This window comes from Polypterus senegalus, chromosome 3, assembly GCF_016835505.1.
Source record: "Polypterus senegalus isolate Bchr_013 chromosome 3, ASM1683550v1, whole genome shotgun sequence".
Taxonomy (NCBI): domain Eukaryota; kingdom Metazoa; phylum Chordata; class Cladistia; order Polypteriformes; family Polypteridae; genus Polypterus; species Polypterus senegalus.
Genome location: NC_053156.1, coordinates 280,797,275 through 280,822,046, shown reverse-complemented (window position 1 = coordinate 280,822,046; position 24,772 = coordinate 280,797,275). Strand labels below are relative to the sequence as shown.

At 37.1% G+C, this 24,772-nt stretch overlaps 1 protein-coding gene across 1 annotated transcript in view; it reads left to right on the top strand.

The window, feature by feature from the left end:
• The first annotated feature begins 570 nt into the window (after nt 1–570).
• tbc1d22b (TBC1 domain family, member 22B) overlaps nt 571–24,772 on the top strand; it is a 69,106-nt gene continuing 44,904 nt past the window's right edge. Inside the window, exons 1-3 of the mRNA XM_039749294.1 lie at nt 571–766; nt 8,027–8,083; nt 14,601–14,899. Of these exons, the coding sequence (XP_039605228.1) occupies nt 711–766; nt 8,027–8,083; nt 14,601–14,899 (412 nt within the window). The 5' untranslated portion in view covers nt 571–710. The remainder of the gene's footprint in view (nt 767–8,026; nt 8,084–14,600; nt 14,900–24,772) is intronic.

The window sequence follows — 24,772 nt, the reverse complement described above, 5'->3', positions numbered from 1 at the left end:
GTACTAAGGAATTCCCCTAAGTGAAACGTTTAATGCTTCCTCCTTTGGCTACTCGAGGGTCTGGCGATCCTACCCAGAACTCCAAATGGCAACTTGGCAATTCACCTCATTTCTGCTTTTGCAAATAAGGTTGACACAAGCCTACGGCAAGAGTTTCTGTTACACATAGAACACTACGTATTTTCACCGGCTGGGTGGGGCAATACTTGCCCGACAGGTTCCATGATAGTAGTGTTTTGCATACATTGCATCAGTGACAGAACTTACAAGATGGCCTGCAGGCTCGCTAGTCCGCTACAGCAAAGCAACTTTTGTTGAGTTTATTCCGTTGCTTTTCTGAATTATAACCTACCTCCTACACTTTTGTTCTTTTTGTGTTTTCCCCAGCGATCTTTAACTGTTCCCACCCTGTTAACAGCCCTCGATGAAACTGCGGTTTGCTTCCCCATCCGCAATAGTAGCCCCGCCTCCTCACCTGCACGCTTTGTGCACCTGTACCGAACCGGGAGGGGGGGTTACGTCACGCTTCAACTAGATGTTGATTGGTTGGTTCTCTTGCTGTCGCAGCTTTCGACCAATCAACTTACGGCGCCTCGCTTCTTCCAACATGGCGACCTCCAGTGCCGAGATGCCGCCTCCTCCGCGGCGTTGAGCTCGACTCTGCCTCCGGCGTAACAATCCAGATTTGAAAGCACTTCGTTGGCTCGACGATGGCAACCGACGGCAGGACGCACTTCTGGAAGAGAAGCGCCAAGACGCCGGGCAGGTGTGCGGTTCATTTTTGTGTTCGTGTATGGCGATAGAGTACGAGGAGGGCACCGGTAACTGGACCGTAGACGAGCCGAGCCGAATGAGGGCGGTATGACCTCTGAGGGCCGCGGCGTGAACAAAAGCGGCTAATGATGCGAGCGGTTCGGAGCAAAAAACGTAGACAGATGCTTATATAGCGTGATGAGGGGCGAAGACATAGGAGGATGGTTTAGCCTAGGGGGCTGAGAACAGGATACGGAATCGGGCAGCGCCCTCCCCACTCGCGAAGGCGTAATAGGAAGGGGTCATGAGCCCCTCCGCCCGGGGGGTTATGGTCACATACGAAGGGGCCGCACTCGTCCTCTTAGGTGACCATCGGGTTGTGGAAGGTGGACCCAGACTCCCCCGGGTTAAGGAAAAAGAGCATAAGACTAGCTTGAACTCCCCGCCCCCATTGGAGATGAGTGTGCGATGCCGCGGACAGTCGGTACCAGTTTCAGTTCAAAGGCAGCCCAATCCGCATTATTAGTAAGACGTTCAGGTAAAGAAGGAGGTTAAAAGTTGTTTATAAGTGTTTATCCCACTTGAGCTTTACCAGAGCCCTTAGACTTACAGTATGGATTTTTTTAAATGGATTTAGTTGTGGTTTGTTGCCATGGAACTACACCAAAAAAAAAAAAAAAAAACGTCAAAGTGAAAGCAGAATTTTGCAGATTGTTTCGATTATTAAACAGTGACTTTTCTCAAAGCATTGGTCCCTTAAACACATCCATCGTTTACTGTATAAAAATACTAAATCTTAGCTTATTTATGATATCGTACTTCTGATCAGAAAAATCCACATGATTTAACAGTGTTAGCATAGTTTTGTAAGTCCCTTTTAAGTTATTAATACATTATGTAAAAAAAAAGCCGTCCCACTGCTGTAGAACGATAGATAGAAACTTTATTAGTCCCAAAGAAAATGACAGGTTTACATGTCATGTGGGTAATAGCAATGTACAAATTTAAATATAACATGAGTAATCCGTAACAATAACTGTAGATATTTACTAAATTCTAAAGTGATTAAAATTGCACATACATATTTGTTACAATTTACAGTATAGTTTGACAGTTCTTGGCACAGTATTTGGCATTTTGTCTGTTAAGATGTCTGCAAGGCCAGCTCGGTATCTTTCAGCAAATGGGGACAATGCCTTCTTGCCATGGGGTGACTCGTTATAGAGCCTGGTGGCTAGGAGTAGAACCAAGCTTAAATAGTGCTCCTTGGAGCAACACAGTTGTCTCAATCTGTTATTAAATGTGCTACTCTGTTTAGCCTAAAGCATATATATGGGGATGAGAGTCATTGTCCAGGATAGTAAACTGCTTCTTGAGTAGCCTCTGCTCTGCCACTTCCTCCGGTGAGTAGTGGTTTCAGCTGCTACCACAAAGCTCTAAAATGTGTTCAATTCTTATATCTGGGTGTATTTCTCTTTAATGTTCTTTTGGGTTTTCTCCAAGGACATCTAGTAGTAGAGCACAAAGTACAGTGAAATTCTTACTTAAATGTCTAACAAACAGGCCACCACACTTCTGCACCATGGTGTAGTTATAGAAGGCGTTGCACAGATCTGCAAAAAATGTATTTTAATTGTGAATAATTATTTTTAATGTGTTTTATAAGAATTCCGTATGAATGCTTTAGAAATAGCTCATTGTTTTTTTTTTTTGTTTTTTTTGGACCTTCTGAATTAGATGTTCAAGGTAACCCCCACCCACATACCAGTCAACTTGTCTTGATGTCAAGTTATGCACAACAGTAATTTGTTTTAGATTTCCTTCAAATTTTGCCCATCTAAACCCCAAAAAAAAAGATTTTTTAGGCTAATTGTGCACTACATTTTATGCAGGGAATTCTACCCTTATACAGAGTGAACCACTAGGTTTCTTCATCAAAAATTATCAGAAGGATTTCAGGTTGTGCTTGACACATCAATCGACCCCAGCGTTTTGCACCTGTAATGGGATACAAGGGGTCAAAATTACTCCTTTTCACAAAACTTTAAAAAGAAAAGGGGATTGCTGATCATGAATATGTTAGTTTTGTTATTTGATTCATTACTGGTGGTCCTAGCCCTCTAAGAGCCACTCCCAAGAGGTTAAAAAAATAACAAATTTCAAGCATAACTGTATGGGGTATCATTTTAGACTATTTCAAGGTCGGTGATTACGGATATGATGTTATTTTTGATCCTTCAGAGTTATCTCTCCTTGGACAAATTTCTATTACAATCGAGAATATTTAGACTTAAAACATTTAAATCCAGACACACATTTTAATATTTCAAAAGTCTGATGCAGCTATTCCTATTTATTATGTACTTCTTCCTCATGAAGTAAATAATCACATTTCTTAGGATGACTTACTGTACACTTTTTCACTTTTTTTGCATTCATGAACACACACAAAACATATAATTGGAATGTTTTCATCACATTTAAGCACAAAATTGAAAATAAATTAAACCTGTTGCATTCTCCATTGTTGTCTGGTTTCATTCAGCAATGACCCATTCTAAAATTAAATTACAGCGTGATGCATGGTCTGCTGAGAGACTAATTGTCTGTGCTCCTTCATCTGTTGCAGACCTGTATGCATCTAGTGTCATAAACCTTGTCAAAAAGGATCACCACTGACTCTTCTTGCCAAAGTCATCACTTGTTCTAAAAATTCCCCCCTAGTAAACACTTCAGGTTTAGGTCAAGTAAACCTAATACTTTCATATACTGAGTGTGTATGTACAGAATATTTACATTTATGTGTGTTCATATGCATACATGAGATACACTTTATTGGCATACCTCCTTTATAATTGCACTATTCTTCAACCATTTGTAATATGCAGTATGTTGTTTAACCTATGCTATGTGTTCTTTGTATGTCATGTTGTGTGATGTTATAAGCAGCTACAAAGCTATCAGGTTAAATTCCTGTACATTAAATACTAGTGGGTAAAGTGAATTAAAATTGAACAAATTACACTGTTTATTCACGTATACAATATTGTTCTACATTATTTAGCATGAAAGTATGTAGTCAATCATACGTTTAAAAACATTAATGAAGTGTAAACAACAATGCACATTAGTTGACTTGTATTTAATGTCTCTTGTTTTTGTCACTGGCAGTAGTCTGCCATCATACTGACATTCCTGTGTGGAATACTTTGAGTAGTGAAAAAAGTGCTATATAAATGTAAATATCTCGACATCCATTGGATTTTTTTATTGCTACCTAAAAATGTAGAAATGTTTTGAATTAGACAGACAAGTCTGGAATCTGTTTGCACAAATACATAAAACGGGTTCAGTATTTTGATCGGGCTTTGACAGGCTGCTACTTTAAACCAAGCTTAATGTGAAGCAGTGGTAGCAGTAATTTATCTGGATTCACTAAGGTAGATATGATGCTATTTTTGACAGCATGCTTTAGCTTTTTTCAGGCTGGCCATTCCTTGCGAACCCAGTGTAAACTCTTGATTCTCCTGTCCCACTCACAGAAAAAACATAATAATGTTTTAGGCCCTGACTGCTGTCCCTGTAAGAAAAAAGTACTATTCAAGGAGGAGCATTAAAGCTATTTAAACTGTATGTATCTGTTCAATGCATGTGTCACAAAACTGAGTTTTATGCATAACTGGGAAAATGAACCATTGTAGTGGGGTGGCGTATGGAGTTGAAATGAACTTGAATCCTATCTTGGGCAAAAACGGGAAGTCCGAATGGAATAAGAAAATAAACATTTTTGGTGTTTGTAGAAAATTCTGTGTTTGGCTATGCTTAGTGCCACAGATCATGCTCTTATGATGTATGGTGTTGGAAGCATAATGTTAGGGGTTGTTTCTTGGAGAACACATAACTTCACAAAGGACAATGCCATTTACATTTCTGATTAAGATGCCTCTGTTAAGTGCTGACTGAAGTGGACAATATTTAATTTTTAATTTAGAATTTCTAGAAATGTATGTTCACCTTTTTATAGTTTTTACCAGTGACATTAAATCCCAATTAAATATTTTTTATATATTCCACATTATTAATGTCGTCTTTGGCTCATTTTCCTTCCTCCAGTTTTCTTTCTATATCCCAAACATTTGAGTGTTAATTAGCTATTCAAAATTTACCCTGTGTTTATAAATTTGTGAGGACCCAGTTCATGAGATATGCTGGTTCTGCATATAGGGTTCATTCTTGCCTTGTGCTGGCATGATAGGTTCTAGACCCCCTGAGATAGGTACTACCCAGTAAGACAGACACTTGAAAAGCAATAGTTGCAATCAGGCCAAATCGTAAAATCCATGCTGATTACTGGGTAGTCATCAAACAGGCAATGAAATTGTATATTCAATGGAAACATTTTGTTTAATGCAGCAGGGAAAAAGCCAGAGGCTGTGAATTTCTTTTGTAAACAGTAGCTCAGAGGGTTTGTGATTATGCCAATCTGTACAATGACAAAAAATGAAACATTCCGTGAAACAATTATTGGTTACGTAACTACATTTGTGATTCATGAGATGCACGGGTTTTCATTTCCTTATTCACATACACTGATTCTGTAAGCTTTAACTAACAGTCATTTCCCACTTTATCACTACTCAGCTGTTATCTACAGTTCATTTCTATCCATTCATTTTTTCTAAACTTGCCTTTTTACCACTACAACCAGCCAGAAAAAGTTCCTGCGCAGTTGAACAGAAGGTAAGAACTAGCCCTCCATCTATTACTAGACATACCTGAACATTTCTCCACACTCGCTTGTTCTGTGTCAGGTTACATCGGACATGTAAACATCTATTTAGCCATTATTATTTTTTCTGAGCAGGTGTGCTGCGATGGTCCTAACAGTACTTTCAATTAAACACAGTTTAATGTACCTGGGCAGCAGCCACCATTCTGGTCTCATGCTTTTATACCATATGGTCTGTTCACATTATATTTTGGTTGCTTCATTTACATAAAGCCCAAATTCATTTTGTTAGAACAGGTTTGATCATTAAGTATGAACTTCAGTCCTGTCAGTGAATATGATAGCAGTACCTTGAGGCTATATTGTGGTTGGCGTTTTTTTTCTGCCAGCAGCATGCTGTAATGCTTCTTATCAGAATGGGTTTATAAAAAGTATGGAAAGACAGAGTAAATTAAATAAATTGATAGTTAATTGTTGTAACAGTTTATGCTCTCTGTTTTGGCTTAAAGATGACTTTTAATGTATCTACTGTATATGAAAGATAATGCACACTTGCTAAATGGCATAATTATACATGAAAGTTCATCTGAAAAGTATTTGTATTTTTATTTTCAAGTTGCAAATTGTGCAGCCAATTGGGTATGTCTTAGTTTCTGAATGTAGAAGCTTAATCCATCCATCCATCCATCCATCCATTTTCCAACCCGCTGAATCCAAACACCGGGTCATGGGGGGGTCTGCTGAAGCCAATCCCAGCCAACATAGGGCACAAGGTAGGAACTAATCCCGGGCAGGGTGCCAACCCACTGCAGTAGAAGCTTAATCATTTATTGCAATATCATCAGTTGCTTTTTAGGCCACCTTGTTGAGATGTGCCTTATAAAGACTGAACACTAAAATCCCGTGGTAATAAATATGTTGTGTCAGAAATGTATGCTTCTTTGCAGCCTTCCATTTCAGTCTACAGGTTTGCACTATTGTGACTTGAATGGATTAGTTTATATTTATGGAAAAAATCCATTTGGTTAAATTGCCATCATTGTTTGTGGTATTCTCAAGATTTCTGGCAAAGAGAAATCTCAAAAAGATATAACAAATCTTATAGATGTATTAGAAACATTTAAAGAGATCTTTGAACGCTAAAGAATGCAACTAGACTTGTACTGGGGCATTACTACTTCTCCTTGTAGGTCTAGTTTGTCTTCGCTTACTGTACAGACAGCTGTGCAAGTTATTGCCCGTTCTGTCTCTGAGGCTCCTCTCCAAATCTTCTGCCACCTTCATTCTTCCCACATACTTTATTTATGGCAGCAGCACTCTCGCCTACAGCTTCGTTTAGTCCTTAAACTCCACTTTCCTATAGCAGTTGACAGCTTGTATTAATAATTAAGGACATTATAATCAATACACCTGTAAGACCACCACCCTTCATGACATGTCATCAAGGATATTGTGAATACAAATCCTGGTATATCTGCATCTTCAAAATGACAAGGAATGCTTTGTACACATTAGCACTGGGATATGTTAAAATCTTCAACTTGTCAAATTTTCTCCACAGTAGCATTATCATCATTGAACTGGACAGGAGGGCGTAAAATACTGAGTTAGCAGCTTTTACTTTTAAAAGTTATAATTGAAAGTAGCTTGGTGTGGGGGGTGACTTACTGTATATGACACAAACAATTTAGAATCAAATTAATATATTAAAAATAAATCTCTTGATGCAATTTTTTGACTCTTGGGCATTAAAATCAGTCAGAGTAGTGTAATGCTCTGCTAGTATTGAAAGCTTTGGCCCACTTTTCTAATGCCTTTGTTAGCATGGCGCAGTATGAAAAAATGTCTGTCACTTCAGTTTAGCAGTATATTTGTGGTTCATTATAAACAGGTCAAGGGTAAATATTTCCAAAGCATAATCACACAGGCCTAGTGACAAATGTTTCTCTTAAATTTACTGAACTCTTTTGTAAAAAAACAGTTCAGCATTTTCAGAGGCTGCACTGGTAAAATACTTACTTATTTATAATTTTATTTTTATATGTGTAATTAGTTAATGACTAGTAACTACTTGGGTAGCCTATTCCGCATTTGACTGTTGCTCCATAAGCCCAAGGCTGCCAGTGGTTTTAATTTTTTTTCAGGATGGGTGGAAAAAAGAGTCCCAAGGAGTCCTAAACAATGAAAAAGGTCTGTTGAGGAGAGGAGTATGTTGCAAATCTTTACCGTCTTTTGATAACTGCCTCTTTAAGATAAAAACATTGTTTCATGATGCAGCATTCTGCTTCCAAGTACTTGGGTTGCTTTTTGCATCATTCGTTCAACATTTAAATAAGGTCAAGACAGAAGTAATTATATAAAAAAAAAACCAAAAATAGCAATACTGCTAAACACTGGCTAAGATCTGATGGCCTAATAGTGACCGTGTTTATTGTAAATAATATGCGTGTTGGAATTATAAAGTATTGACATTAAAATATCTTTCAGAACTGTGTGAGCCTAAGTACATGTGTAATGCTTTGCATTTTTTTTTTCTGTCTACAGCATCCAGCCTGTTTATGGAGCCCAGCACCCTCCTCTCAATTATCGGATACACAAGACGTAAGTGTTTTTAACGAGTCTGTTGGTCAGGTAATGCACTACACATAAGTTGCATAAGCCCTGTTCTCACGATCCTACTGTGTGCACAGGTTTCTAGTTCCTTCTAATGTTTCAAGTGTATTGTCATGTATATAGTACAAATTAATTCCTACTTGCATGTCTCCTTAGGACAGCTAACAATAATACAATATCAACACAAAGACACACACACAATATATTTACAGTTATAATTGTGTTTAGACCTTGTGGACAGTAGGGGACGCTCCAGCTCCCCGAACCTAATACAACAGACACAGGACACAAGTTAAAAGCACAGTCTATTTATTCTTTGGAAAACTCTTCACAAGTGTTTCCCACAGCCACAGATATATTAAGGGAATAACACACAGTGACTCTTCTTTCTTTGTTTCTCTCTGTCTGTCTCTTTGTCTTTACCTCCTCCTTTTATCCCAGCAAGCTTCATCCACCTTCCACCCGACTCTGGCTCGCCTCTGGAAGGCAGGCAAATCCTTCTATATTGGCCAACCCGGAAGTGCTTCTGCTTATCTGCCCACATGATCTGTAAACACTTCCGGGTATGGCGGAAATTCCATGCCATATGGCTCCTTAGTCTTTGCACCACCCACAATACTCAAAAGGCCTGAGGTAAAGCACTCCAAGTCTGAAGATGTCCTGTGGGAATCCAGGGCACCGCTGCAGCCCAGGAGGCTACCACTTTAGTGCCCTAACGAAGCTGCCTTTCCCTATCCTTCCATCTCTTGGGAATCCCGGCCGGGGTTGGGCTGCCGGCCATCCAATAAAACAACCATACATACATATGCATAGTGTTTTTTTTCAGTAGCACCATTTGTAATTATGACTGTTCAAGTAACCTTTGTACTTGCAGATAGAAACTGTCCCTGAATCTACTGATGAGACTGCCAGTGGCCCAGTACTTTTTGCCCGATAGAGGAAGTGAGAAAAGGAACTGTGCAGATTGACTGAGGATTTTAGCAATACTGTTAGCCTGTCTAAGGCAGCGAGTGTTGTATATGGCTTGAACAGAAAGTAGCTGCTAGCTTCACTACTCGCAGAAAAGCTTTAAATGTAGATGTTTTTTGTATTAATTAATGTGTAATCCCCAGATGTCTGTTTTTGTACATTCTTTTACATTATAGCGCTGTGTGAAGCAACAGCACATGCTGACATCATTTTTGACGTAAAGCAGAAACAAAATATGCATAGGACACACATATCACATTAAACTGGACCAGCTTAGAGCCACAAATTAACTTTACCTGCATATATCTGAGATATATGATGAATTTAGAAGATAGAGCTACAGTACTGCAAAATTACTTTGTTTTAGGTATTTACAGTATCTGCTTGAGTTCTTCATTCAGTTGAGTTCTGCATTCAGGTTCTTATTTCATATGTTAGGAAATCTGAAATCAGTCTTGGTTTTAAGGCAAACATATGAGTCTGGTAAATGCAGAATTCATACATAATGATTGCCTTTGTCCTCATTTTGTGGCTTCACTGCATAAATAGTGCTGTGTGATCAGGGAGAGTGGGGAAAATACAGTTAATCTATATAGCACACCTGATTATCATCGCATAGCTTCAGCTTACTGGCATTGCCTATAGCCATGATGAATTAAATTCAAACCTGTTTTCTTTATTCTTTTTGCAATTCACTTCTTTGAACTAGCTTAAAGCACTTTGATCAATTATAAATGTAACATATTTGATAAGAACACAAAGTAACATGTATAAAATACTGATATGTGTACATAGAAATGTACAAATCTGAACATATTTAATGCAGAAAGTGTTCAGTCCTACTTTATTGTATTGTTGATATAATTTTAAATTATATATGATACATTTGCCACTGTTGCCCATCAATCTGCAATCAGTAATCCATAGTGACAAAGAAACATGTTTTCAGTATTCAGATCCTAATTTGGTGCTTTGTAGAATCAGATCATGTCATGCTGTGTTAGACTGAAATGGAAGCATATGTAAACGCCATCTGCAAGTCTCTCCACAGATATTGTATGGGGTTTAAGTTTGGGCTTTGCCTGTGTCACTTAAGGACAATCAATGACTTGTCCCAAAGTCACTTCAGTGTTGATTTGGCTTTACTGTATGCTTTAGGTTATTGTTATGCTGAAAGATAAACTGTCAAGCCAGTCTGAGTTCACAAGCACTCTGGGCCCTTTTTTCTAAAGCCCTCTCTGTATTTGGCTGAATTCATCTTTGCTTCAGTTGCGACCAGTCTCCCTGTCCCTGCCACTGAGAGCCACCACGCTTCACTGTAAGGAAATTATTAGGAAGGCGATTATCAGTTCCTGGTCTTTGTCAGACATGGTACTTCTAGTTCTGCTCAAAGAGTTGCTTTTTGTGTTCTCAGACTAAGGTTGCATGGTATAACAGGGTTGAAAAAGTAGTTAAAATCGCAAATTTGAAGTCCGTGTGGTGCCAGCATCTCATTAACTTTGGTACCAAAAGTAACCGTTAGTTTTCAAGCACCTCGCACTTAGTCATTTATTAGAGTCTTGATAGTTCCAAGCTTCATCCATTTCATAACTATTGAGGAGACTGTGCTCCTGGAAACACTCAAAGCTTTAAAATGTTTTTACATCCTTGTCCTAATCTAGGCTTTACCACAGTTTTATTGTGGCGGTCTACAGAGGGACCCTTGGACTTCATGGCTTGGTTTTTGTCCTGACTTACGGAGTGTACTGTGGTACCTTTTATACACAGGTGTGTGCCTTTCTAAACAATGCCCAATCAAATTAGTTTGACACAGGTGGACTCCAGTCACGTTGTAGCTGCAACTCAAGAAGAATTGAAGCAAATAGGATGCACACAATTTGGAGTGCCACAGCAAAGGGTCTAAATACTTACATAAATTGGATATTTGTAGTTTTTGACTTTTAATAATTTTGCAGACCATTCTTAGAAACATATCGTCATGTTAATAAAGTGTGGAGAAAGTGAATGTGCCTGAATGCTTTCTGAATCCACTGTATATGGGGATTTTGCTTTTTTTTTTTTTTTTTACTTTTCATAGACTAGATTCCTCATGTGCATAAATAGTGATAATTAATTTAAAAGTTGCAGTAATTAGGATTGGCTGTTAACTAAGAATAGAAAAACAAAATTTTGTTCAACACAGATTCAACTTGTTCTTGGATAACATTGCATTTCCTCCCATGTCAAAGGAACCATTGATTATGCTTGAAAGCTGCACCAAACATCCAATATGAGAATCCATCATTGGTGAAAACCCATCTGCACTAGAGTCCTGTTCCATTTTCGGGGTGTTAAACTGATCAAAATGGCAGTGATATAAAATGCCAAAGTAGGATAATAAGACGTGAAAGATAGTGAGAAAAGCACACTAATGGTCAGTCACAAAGCAAGCCAGATTTAGTGGAAAGCAGTTTGAAAGCTTCAGTACCAGTCTACAGTCATGCATAAATGTCAAACTTAAGGGGTTATCTGTAGTATTAGATATTTGATTGTTCCTTTTTTAGGGTCAGTATCTTAACAATTTTTTTAATTGTGCTGGTGATTATAGTGTTTTAGTACATTTTTATAAGTTAATGGGCACAGTCTCCCTTGAGTGTTGTAAATTTCCAGCGTTTGTGTAATGTTTTTTGAGCATATTGATGGCTTTTTGAACATGTTTTTAAGTGGTTTTCAGATTTTTTTGAGCAATTTTTAAACATTTTTTCCAGCATTTTCATTTTTGTAGGTTGTGAGGTGTTGTCATGTTGTGAGGTGATGCCTTTGTTTTCAGAATGTCTTTTATAACTGTAGTGCCTAGCGACCACAATACTGAAAAACAGTAGTCCTCAGTACCTGTGTAATTGAACATTTTGAATTCAGCCTGTTCTTCATCAACAATGACAGTTGTGGAGTCTGTATGACCAGGCAGCGTACTGAATAATCTCAGGATTCCACACAACTGTCGATAAGTAAATGTAAGTAGTGATACAGTATGTGATAAAAAGGAAAAAAATAATTGCACTATTTGGCCAAAATAAAAAAAAAAAAGCCTACATCCTGCAAGCTTATGATCCGGTTGTCTAGCAATAACTAGTGAGGAAGGAGCTATTGTGCACAGTGGTAATCAACTCAAAAAATTTGCACATATATATAATTTTAATATCCTGCATGAGGTAAAGGATAAATTTTAACAGCCTAGTTTAGGGTCACAGGGAACCAGTAATTATCACAGCAACACTGGGTGTAAGGCAAAAAGCAAATGTGCTGGATATGAAGGACCAATCCTTTTCAGGGCTCAGTTGCACGGCTATGCAGAAAAGAGTGTGCTGCTTGAAATTCATGAAAATGGTTGAATGCGTCAGCTCCAAGTCGCGTCCTGTCACTTTAACTTTCTTATCAGCTTCGTAGTCATTTATGACTGTTGAAGTGATACCCCACCATAGTGCAAATTCAAAGCAGCAGAGGACACTTACTTGAACAGCTAAAACTAACTGCAAAGTTTGAGACAGGAACGTGAAAGTGGTCAACCAGTATGTACTTCAGAGTGTATGATGACTGATGATGAGACACTGCACTGCCGTTTCACACTGCTTCACTCCTTGCTCATCCTTAAAAGCATTACAATAGTCAATTTTATTTTACCCGTTTCCACTCGCTAAGAACTTTCCATATTTCTGTGATATTTTGAGCAAGTCTTAGTGTAGAAATGTGAAGATTAAAGGTTATATATAACACCTCAGTTGTTTTTTTTATTCAATTCTAAAAATATTTAGAATTAGGATTTGACACTTTTTTATTTTTCTATTTCAATTTGCATAACTGTCATCCACCAAAAATCTTGTATTGTTTCTGAAAAAAGGGAGGAAAAATGTTTACTAGTCCTAATTGTACATCTCATAACTGCTTAGTTAATACAGAAATATCATTCTGCCTGTTTATCACCAGGATAAAAATAGTTACATTAAAATAATTGCAGTTCAGTTTACTTTAAACCACATAATTATTTTATTTAAAATATCAACAACTTTGCTAACACAATAGTAAATATGTATGTTGTCAAAGCAACATTATTGTAATACTACTATTTATACATGCTGATATAAATTCAATAAAAATAAAGATCGATGTGCTTGTTGGTATAAATTATTTTGCCAAGACACTGTGTCTAATTATTTTATTATGTGTTGTGGTATTTCTTGTGTAAATTTTAATGCTTTCAGATTGAATTTGATTGCTTTAAGGTATCTTGCTGATGTTTGGGAGGTGTGTAATTTAGGAACAGTGTGAAAGCACTAACGGGCTTTGTAAATACAGCACACAGAATGCCCTCCACACACCCTTTCAGCTACACCCAGGAGTTCAGAGCTGACTTTTCTGTGTAATAAGATATGGGAAACATCAGTCTTTGTTTCAGCAAGTTGATATGCACCTGCAAGAGGACATCAAAAAAGTGCTACTAATGATCATTTTAAACAGGGATATTATTTGGTTCTTAATAGCCTGAGTGTTGTGAAATGTAGGTGATACAGTGGGATGTAACCATCTTAAATGACAGAAAGGTATGCATAATGTTTCTCGGTAGTTGCAATTTTCAGGAGAATTTCATTTTTTTTCCCTATGAAGATGATTGAATGCTCTTTATGCCAGTGTAAGGATGTGTGTTTTTGTAGACTGGAGTAGGTGGAATGTTCAGAGTTGGGTATAAACTTATTTTGTAATTTTTTGATGTTATATTTAGTGACAACGGCTTAAAGTTTTTTTTTTTTTGTGTGTATAGCAGCAAGTCATGCCAGGATATACCCAACTAATAAAAACTAATCTTGCAATGTTGTCCTGTCTCCTATAGATAAGATTCCAAGTATTACTAAGGGTAGGCCCCTTTAGCATGTTACTTGAAAAAATGGTGTAACTGAGATCCTAAAATGAAACTGTCCATTTTACTTGTAGAGAGTTATTCTGTAGATCAAGTGTTTTATTATACCATTTAAATATACAGTTTAATTTGTCTAGACACTGTGAGGTAGAGAATGGACTAAAAAGCACACTTTTTTATTATATACTTGGTTAATCCCATTGGGGAAATTGTCTTTTCGTATGAGCTTTTGGGCTCATATGAAGAATTCATCACAATTGAACTGTTGTGTATGCCAGAATGTATTTATATGCTTTTGAGTGGTTTAAATTATAAAAGTCATAATATTTTCTCACTTTTTTTTTTTTTAAGTTATAGTGCCATCTGGCAGCCCTTCCACATAATCACACCATGCACAACTTGTACAAAAAGCTCATTGGTGGCAGCAGTATTTTTGGAGTTTGAATCTTTACTGCATTCATTCTAAATGATTATTGCTTCTTTGGGTTTTTGTTTCCTAGATTTAAACACACATACAGAGTAGTTTCATAAAGAGTTATAAGATAAAAAAGAAATAAAATATTTCTCTTGAAGTGTTAAGATGCTGCTGGAGTATGAAAGATCATTGTGCAATATGATATCAGATAATGTCTGTATCCTTTACAGAGGACCCAAAACAAATGCATCTTCTGCTAGATCAAAGAAAGCTTCAAGTTTCCATGAGTTTGCTCGGAGCACCAGTGATGCCTGGGACATTGGTGATGATGAGGATGAAGACCTGGTGGGGATTCTGGCTGCTCCTTCTAGCCTGAAGCCAGGGACATTAATGGTAGCAAGTAGTCAATATGCTCAGCACCGCAATAAACTGAATGACAAGCCAGAACACATGCAGCCTGTTGAAGAAAGTCAGTTCAATGGACGAGTGGTTAAATCGAGCAGTGAAGTGCAGATCTGCAGACCATCAGGTAAGACCTGGCCGGTGTCTGTTTTTTATTTGAGACTTTTAGGTGGCAGATTTGCCATACTAAGTCAAATCTTAAATGCAGTGAAGAAACTTGATTTTTAAGGCCGATAAATACGACTTGCCTTTAAGTAATAAATAACAAAGCATACTACATACTGTAAGTCTAGCAACCACTCACCGTTTCTCTGCCTTGTGTTTTACATAGAGTGAAAGGTTCATTATTTTACTTTTTAAATTAACTTACACATAAGAAATATGTCAGTCCTGGAACAATGGGTAACTTACTGTAGCTGCACTAATAATTTTGCATCTATTTACTTAAAGCATTAAATTTCAAATGTGAACTAGATATCACGATTTCTTGGTGCTGACAGAGATGCATTATTTTTTTTAACTTGTGCTTTCCTGATCTGCATTTTTAGGCTGAATAACAAGAATCCAATTAATAATAAAGATACACAGAAATTTCTTCTTTTTCATATGTATATAAAATAGCGATTTAATTCATTTTGTTGATTAAAATAGAAACAAAAGTAAAATTTAATTCCAAAATGAAAATAAAGCATGCTCTGCTGGTTAGTGTTATTTATTTATTTTTAACTTTTTCTCTTCATCAATATCCTTAAAGTGTTAATGTTACAAAGATTTGCCCATATGAGTGTCAGGGTAAGTGTGCTGTGTGATAGAGAGACTTCTTTCTCTGCATTTGTGCTCATTGATGATGATTAAGCTTTTGCTCCTACAACTCTCAATGGAATTAGCGGGTCTGATGATGAAGGGAACTTATAATGTCCTCTGTGAACATGTTTTGTATTGTTACATGGGAATTAGGCTCATTTTTAAGGAGGCTTCTGCTGTTGTATGTGGAATCAGTTTACAGATGTGTTTTATATAAAGTAACTAGGATTTTAGTATAATTTTTCTTCACTTTCCATCCATTCATCCAAGCGAAGTTGCATTGTTTACACTAAACTCTCTCCCCTTCTTCTAGTCCTTTTAAGAGTCCCATGGTTGGCTGAAACGGAGAATCACTTCTACATTTAGAATTACTACTAGGCATTTTCCTAGTGGGTCATATGTGGTACACTCCCTGTGGGAGAAGCTGACCTTGCTACAAACCAAACCCATAAATGCTGGAGTTTAACTCTGAAGTACTACTACAATACATTGCCAAGCTCCTCTCCCAATCACAACCCCAACACCCTGTATAAGAATCTCATTTTGCCATTTGTACTGCCAATCCCATTCTTTGAGACCAACGTAAAGGTGCAGAAGTAGATATTACTAGTAAATCAAAACCTTCAACAGGCTTAGGTAATGTTTTATCCCAACTGTCTGGTACATCAGGTAACCAAAATATAAACTGTGTGTAAGTCGTAGAGCTGGCATAGGATTGGTCTGTTTATTAGTCATATTTACAGTGCCTTTAAAAAGTATTCTCCCCCTTTGTCTTTTTCATGTTTATTGTTTTGCAGTGGATTTAATTAGGATTTGACACTCATCATTAGAAAAAGGTCATTTTTAAGTGTAATTTATTGCAGTGCTTTAAAATAAGTGCTGATTGAAAGCAGTAATATCTGATGCAAGTCTTAAAATGGAACTGTAAGTTACATTCACCTTGTCTTAAAATTTCAGGATTGACGGTATGCTGCACCATTTTGGTAATTCCCACAAATTCTAATTTTTAATTTGCAAATTACCCACACATGTATTTGTTTAGCAGTCTCGTTTTCTGTAGTGCACTATTAAAATAACTGGTTTATTAAAATATCAACTAATGAATGTTTTGGAAGTATTTCAGGTTTTCCAAGGAATTGCTTCCAAGCTTAGTTGATAATGTGTTCTGTGAACCTGTAGGTGTCAATGTGAAGAAATACTTAATAACAATTCTGCAAAAGTTAGCTTCCATCTATGATTCTTTCTTGTTATTGTTGAAGAACAGATTTTGAAATTACAGTTGGTACTCACCCTACTTATTTTTTCATAATCTTAATTATTTCTATAATGTATCCTAAATTTCTAAAATGGTTCCTCTAAAACCGAAATTATTTAACCTCTTCAATCTTTTTAAATTGAGTTGTGGCTACAGTGGTAGCACTGTGGCCAAGGATCTGCACTAGTATCTGGAAGGTTGCCAGTTCAAATCCCATTATTGCCAGAAGGGATCCTACTCCTATGGGCCCTTGAGCAAGTCTTTTAACCTAAAAAAACGATCCAGGGTCACTGTTCAATGGCTGACCCCATGCTCTGACCCCCAAAAGGTCATGCGAAAATGACAATTTCCCCTCTGTGATTAACAGAGTGTATATATAAAAAAAACATTTAGTAGCTATTACTTTTTTGTAGTGACATCTCCTGTTAGAGTATGGGGTGGGTAGTATAAATGTTCTACAACTCTATCATAACCAGTGATATTTTCTACACTTTTGCATGCTATGGCAGTAGCACAAATTTATGATATGCCCACCAAAATCAATATCCTAATTAAGAAAGCAGGCTCAGGTATTGAGCACAATCTTGGCCTGCTGGAGGTAGTAGAGAAAGACAAAATGAAAACAAAACTGAATGTTGTTGTGAGCAATGGTGCACATCCTGTGTCTACTAACACTGAGTACTTGCAGCCAACAAATAGTTTAGCAGAAGTGTGTCAAGAAGAGGTACTGTGGTTTCTTCATACCAGTAGCAACATTCCTTTATAATACCTCGCTCTGACTGCTGTTTTTATATTTGGGCAGATATTTCCTTTCTTTTTAATAATTCTAGTGTGTATTTGAAGGGGATGTTGTTGTTGGTTACAATATAAATTTATTTATTGAGTTTCTGTAGAAAGGTAAATTTCCCCCTTGGGAATAATAAAATGCTATCAATCTAACTCTGTTTCTGAGTGTAACCTCCCTTAACAGGTAACTCCCAACAGCTTGCAGGATAACCAAACATCCAATTAATCTTTTTAAATATGGGATACTTCATTGTTCTCATGGGGCAAACTGCCGTGTTACAGCAACCTACACATATTAAGTCAGGTTTACAGTTTAATCTGAAAAATATATGATTAGTTATATTCAAGATCAAAATCTACAGGTATACTTAAGTGTATGTATATATATATATATATATAAAATATGAACTATTCCAAAAGTTACATTTGTATTAATGGTTACTTGCCCCATGTTGTTTTCATGACAAAAAATGAAAATTTCTGATACATGGACTTCAGTGAGGGTAAGTAGGAGCCAACCCTGGGCAGAGTGGTGGTTCAGAGGAGAAGGATCTGTGCTGGTTCGAATTCCCGTCGCTGCCAAAACAGATCCTACTCTGCTGGGCCCTTGAGCAAGACCCTTAACCTGAAATTGCTCCACTGTACAATCGCTGACCCTGCACTCTGACCCCAAGGGGTATGCAAAAACTAACAAATTCCTTATATAAGGAATTGTATAAGGCGAAATAAAGAATAAAAAGAAAACCCTGAACAAGAGCAAACAATACTAAAACGTCCATGGAAAAAATCTAAAATTATTTGTGCCAAATAATCTGTGTGTTACTTATTCAATAATGTACTCGTAACATCCAAATAACATGTATTGTTTGCTAAAATATTATTACAGTGCCTATAGAATGTCTTCGCTCCCTTGGTAGTTCGAATCACAGTGGATTTAATTTGCTTTTTTTGACATTGATCAACAGAAAAAAAAGATTTTTTAATGTCAAAGTAAAAACCGATCACTGCAAAGTTTCCTAAATGAACTTCAAATACAAAACACAAAATAATTGATTTAATTAATATTGACAATATTTAGTAGATGGGACTTTGGCAATAATTCCAGCTGTGAGTCTGTGTGGACATGGCTCCATCAGCTATACATCATTGATACACATTTTTTTTTCCCCATTTTTCTTTGCAAAACCTCAAGTTATGTCGGGTTGCATGGGAATCGTGAGTGAACACCTTTTTCAAGTCCAGCCACAAATTCCCAATTGGATTGAGATAGTGTATGTACTATTTGTAAACCATTCCTATGTAAGCTTTGACTTTATTCTTGATGGTGATGTCTTGCTGGAAAAGAAAGGTACAGGGTTCTTAGAGATTACATCAGGTCTTCCCCCAGGATATCCCTGTATTTTGTTGCATTCATTTATCCTCTACCCTCACAATCCCTCCAGAGAGGCATTCCCAATGGCATGATGGTGCCATTACTTTGCTTCACAGAGGGCTTTTGGCTTCATCAAAAATGAATTTAGACTGATGGCCATAAAGCTATTTAGACCTTAAAAGCCTTCTTCCAACTGACTTCTGAGTCTCCCTTGTACTTTCTGGCAAACTCTACCCAAGATGTTACAAGCAATTTTTTAAACAGTGGCTTTTTCATTCATGCTTTCCCATAAAGCAATGAAAGATGAAGCGTCCAGGCAAACACTGTAGTTTGTAACTTCTTCATTGTTATTGTGCACCTCTGGATGGCCTTCCTCTGCTAGCCATCTTCTTGTACCATCATTTAGTTTTTGTGGACAACTAGAGATGCTCTGATTGATCAGCTGATTTTCACTAAAAAAACACCTGATCAGTAAAAAGGCAGATCACAATATCTAATATTTTCATGCTGTATTCCTTTAAACAAGTTATTATGGTAGTTGAGCCAGCAAGAGCCCCCTTTTTTTTTTTTTTTTCTTTTGCAGCAGACTTCCTGCAGTATAAACAAACAGTGCATGGAGGCTTGTTAATGAAAGGTGATTGGTATATTAGCCTTTATGTTGAACAAAGGAGTAATAAACTGAAAAAAAGTAGTCTGAGAAGTCATCCTGTGCAACTACAGAAAAGGCAAGAAAAGCTACTTTAAAGAATTCAGATCTTTATTTTGTCCTTTAAAATGGACACCACTTGAGTTTAGACAGTGTGCTTGTTTAATTACAATGCAGCAGCTTACACTTTTAATGAGAAAAAGAAAAGACAAGGAAGAATTTGAAATTACTACTTAGTAAACAATAGGCCTTTTTTTGCAAGATTTATACTTTCTTCATTTTTTGCTGCAATGTATATATGTTGGTAAGAAAGTATTGCTACATAATTAAAATGGTAATCCATATTTTATAATTACACCTCAAGAATTATGAATGTCTAGTTGATACAAATGTGTTTTTTCTCCTTCAGTTTGTAAATGTAGCAGACATGTTTTAACAGCAAAAAGCTGTAGTGCAATAAATGATTTAAAGGAATAAGTGCATGTGTATTTACATTTAAGCAGCATTTAATGGCCAAGGACAATTAATTGATACATAACTGTAAAATCGTGCATGTAATGTATGCTATTTTTACTCATTTTAGTTTGTTAAAAATGGGGGATGTGCATTATACATGGGACATAATTTTAATTAGGTATTTTCAATAAGCCTGCATGGTAGGAATGTGGGTACTTGAATTCATTATGTGCATGAAGTGCTTGTTCCATCTGTGGTACCGCCTCGCTGTTGGGTGGAGCTGTATTACAGTTCTCCCCTCCCACTTAAGACATCAGCGCTCATCTTATGCTAATCACTCATTCAACATTCACATTATACCGCATTACAGTCAGTAATTTCGACTTTATCATTGGACTTGATAGCAGTGAGTAGGTGGTCATTGTGTTCCTTCAAGTACTAGTATGTTAATAATTTTGATACAATCTTGTATTTTAAGCCCTTAAAATGAATTCAATGAGAAATTATATTGCAGCAGAGAAGTTGTTAATAAAAAAATATGGAGTAACTAATAGCAATCGGGCAGCAAGTTGCCATTTTTATATTCCTGAGTCAAACATCCGATTATGGCTCATAAACAAAGAGCCGTTGCAAGCGTTGCTTACAAAAAAAAAAGGCAAATTGTGGAGCCCCACCAAGTTTTCCAGATCTAGCAAAAGAATTAATGGACTGGGTTGCCACTTGGAATGAATCAGATGTGTCTATAATTCAACATGGTTTCCTCAAATATTCTATTTCTAACAAACTCAATGGCAGTGAGGACAATGTTTTGTGGGAGGGTAAACAGGTGTCATCAGGTGAAGGTAATGATGGTGATATTTGTTATGATGGTATCAATGACGGTAGCATTAACTTGACAGCGATAGATGAGCCTCTCATTGGTACCAGTGATGACGACTCTTCTTCCAGTTAGGTACACCTATATTTAGGGTTACGTGTATATTGTCGATATCTGAGAAAAAAAAAATGTATGCAATTAAAAGTAAAATCTTGCAAATTAAAAAATTGTTGGGTCTATAGTTTAATTATAAAAATGCACTTTTTAATATAGGACATAAAACTTATATTTGGTTATGCTGGAGATTAATGTAAAAAAAAAAAATTTAAATGATGAAGGAAAAAAAAAATCTGAATCAGCCAATGAAGTAACATGAAGTGGTGACTGGTATCGGCTTTGAAAAACCTGATTGGAATATCCCTATGGAAAACATGCTTTAGGCAGATTTTGAGCTGAGCCATACTCCAAGTTAATGATCGATTTAACTGGATTACAGTGACTTGGACAATTTCTTCGTCAATTCCCACACTTCATGTCAATGCTTGGAGTGTTCTTTAGTCTTCATTGTGTATGAAAGTCCACGATATTGAGTTACAGCAAGTTGGACATTTCATATTCAGGTGCAGTTATAATACAATCAGTTGAAACCCCAGACGGGTGATCTCCATTGATCTAATTCTGGGATTTCTAAAATCAACTGGCTGCACCCATAATGATTTAGGGTTGGATATTTATAAATAATTTAGGACATTTTGCTTTCATGTTGACATTAAAGAATATTTTTCAGTTATTTAGTGTCAAGAAAGCCAAATTAAATCTATTGTGATTCAGTGTTATAAATAGTGCTGCAACAACTAATCAATATTATTGACAATAATTGATTATTAAAAATGTTGGCAACGATCACTTTCATAGATTAGTTGATTACGTCTTTAGACTTAATCTGTAGTGGCTTGCACTTGCATCACTACTTCTGTCACCTGTGAACTCATTTGAAAAAAGGCAAATGGCAGAAAATGACCGTGGCAACCCAAGACTTTCAAGGTTTGGGAACACTTCACTCTAAATGCAGAAAAAAAAAAAAAGTTATGAGTTGCAAAATGTGTAGGTCTGACTTTGTATGGCTCAAGAGAACTATGCAGATGCATAAACATTTGAACAGAAAACATAACGTGACAGGCTACAGATTTGCTGCCATCCCAGTAAGTTATTCTACTGTCCAGAATGGAGAGCATACTGGGTGTATCTGGCACTGCCCTCCAGTGGTTTAAGTCCTATCTAACTTGACAGGAAAAAAATTTGTTAGTCTTTGCAACAACAGATTCAGCTCGGCGCCGGTCACATAATGGGTTCCTCAGAGCTCTGTCCTCAGGCCTTTGCTCTTCTGTGTCTATAGGATTCCCCTTGGCCATATCGTTTGTAGCTATGGACTGGGTTATCATTCATATGCAGATGATACTCAACTCTATTTCAGTGTTAAAAGTTCTAATGTGAACTAGCAACAGCAAGTACATAACACCCATTCTGCTTCACCTCCACTGGCTCCCTGTGTCTTACAGAACTGAGTATAAAATTCTGTTATTAACCTGCAAAGCTTTAAATGGCCTTGCACTGGACTGCATCAGTGACCTACTCCATCACTATGCTCCTGTTCACTCACTAAGGTCCTCTGATTCTGGCAATCTTGTTGTGCCCCATACTGACCTGCACTCTATGGGTGACAAGACCTTTAGCTGTATGGCACCCAGACTTTGGAATGACCTCCCTAAATTAATGAGATCAGCCGACTCCATTCATTCTTTTTAAAATCAACTTAAAGCTCATCTGTTAAGGAAGGCTTTTAACTTAACCTGACATTCTGCCTCCTCTTTCAGAATTCCTCTCTGTCCAGGTATACTGTACTCGGTATAATTTGTGTGTGTGTGTGTTATATGACAAATGATGTTATTTGCTAGGCTTTCTTTTGGCGCTTTTCCACTGCATAGTACGGCACAGCACGGTTCAGTACAGCTCACCTTGGTTCGGCTCAGTTCGGCTCGGTTTGCGTTTCGACTGCAGTTTAGTACCGCTTTAGAGTGGGCGGGATTATTCACGTGTCGTTATAGTTGCGCCGCCTGTACTGCCGTGACACCGTGGAACTTTTACAACAACACGCAGACAACGACAACACTTTAGCTCGACGACGCGCAAGGGTAAGCATCTAAAAAAAGCACGTCACTAGCTAACTTTTATCACTGTTGCAAAGCATAAAATGAACTTAACTGCCAGTGTAACATTAAAATGCTGATTCTGTATATTACAGATCTTCCACATTTTGCAAAAAAGTCGCCGCAACAGACCATCTGTTTGGACATTTAACCGTGCTTCAGAGTGGTGGGATGTGATTGTTCCCGGTTTTACAAACACTCCGTGGCTGGAGAACTTTCGAATGTCTGAAGAAACATTCATCCACTTATGCAACAAACTGCGTCCAGCGATGGAGAGACGGGACACAAACTTCCGCGTGTGTGTACCTTTAAAGAAAAGAATAGCCAGTGACGCAGTAATGACGATTTTCTCCCGCCAATCAGTGACCAGCAGAGTTTACACGTCACGTTTTGGTAACGGTTCGGCGCGCTTGGAACCTCGGCTGAGGTGGTACTAAAAAAAGGACCAGGTACCAGGTACTGTTCCCAGTGGAAAACGCCCCAAAAGTGAGCTGAACTGAACCGTGTCGTGCCGTACTATGCAGTGGAAAAGCGCCATTTTATTATTGAATTTAGTATTTTACTCTGGTTTATTGTCTATTATTCTATTTAATGCCTTCATATATCCAGTAGCTATCTGTTTTAATGTTTTGTTTAGGTAACATCTGTATCCAATGTTACATATACCTGCTATATCTTTATGAGATTTTGTGAAGCGTCTTGAGAATGGGAAAGGCACTATATAAGTTATTTATATATAAAATATTATGTCTGCTCAAGATGTGTGCAGTGAGTTAGAATTCATTTTTCTTGAGTCACGTTTTGTTTCCATCAGATTAAGATCATTTTATATACTGTACATTTGGAAAGGAAGACTATATTCTCTCAGTTGACTTAACAGGTGCTGGCTGGCTGTTTTATATCAATTGACATAACATCTGATCCCTGGGCACATAATACATTACTGCCTACATTTCCTGAAATACAGATTGAGAGAGTTTTAATTACAAAATATTACACTAATATTTAAGTAAATTTTTTAAATAAACAGCTTAACATTGATAAATTTTCTGCTGAATTGTTGAAAGATCTTTTAAAACAAATTAATTCTTAATTTCATTCTTTGCAACTTGACAGCATACTGTAAGTGAATTACAATTGGCTGTTGCGTATTATGGGGTGAGCTTTAGAAACCTGAATTTATATTCCAGTCTACTCAGTGTCTGTGCGGAGTTTTATGTTATCCTTGTCATACTCCTGGATTTCTCCAGTTATTCCAATTTCCTCCCGCAGTCTAAAGATGTTCAGGGTTACAACTACTAGCAGCTCTGTATTAACACTGTGATAGAATTTACACTGCTGTATTATGGTGTACTCTAATTGTTTGTTCTTGCTATTATGCTCCCAGGATATATTTCCTTTAGTATGTAATATGTAAAATATAGCAGCACTATATATAGCCCCCTTTACAATGCTGGGGGCTGTTACTTTGTTATATTTATTGACATGACATAAGAATTGCATTGTAGAAGCGGAAATGTTTTCTTTGCGGAATTAGGGCGGAAATGGGTAATGGCTTCATCTGGTTCACAAGAGTATATGTATGAACTTCACTGGGTGCATCTGTTCCTAAGTGTAAGCTTTAGCAGGGGTTTATAATATAGTATGGTATGCTTAT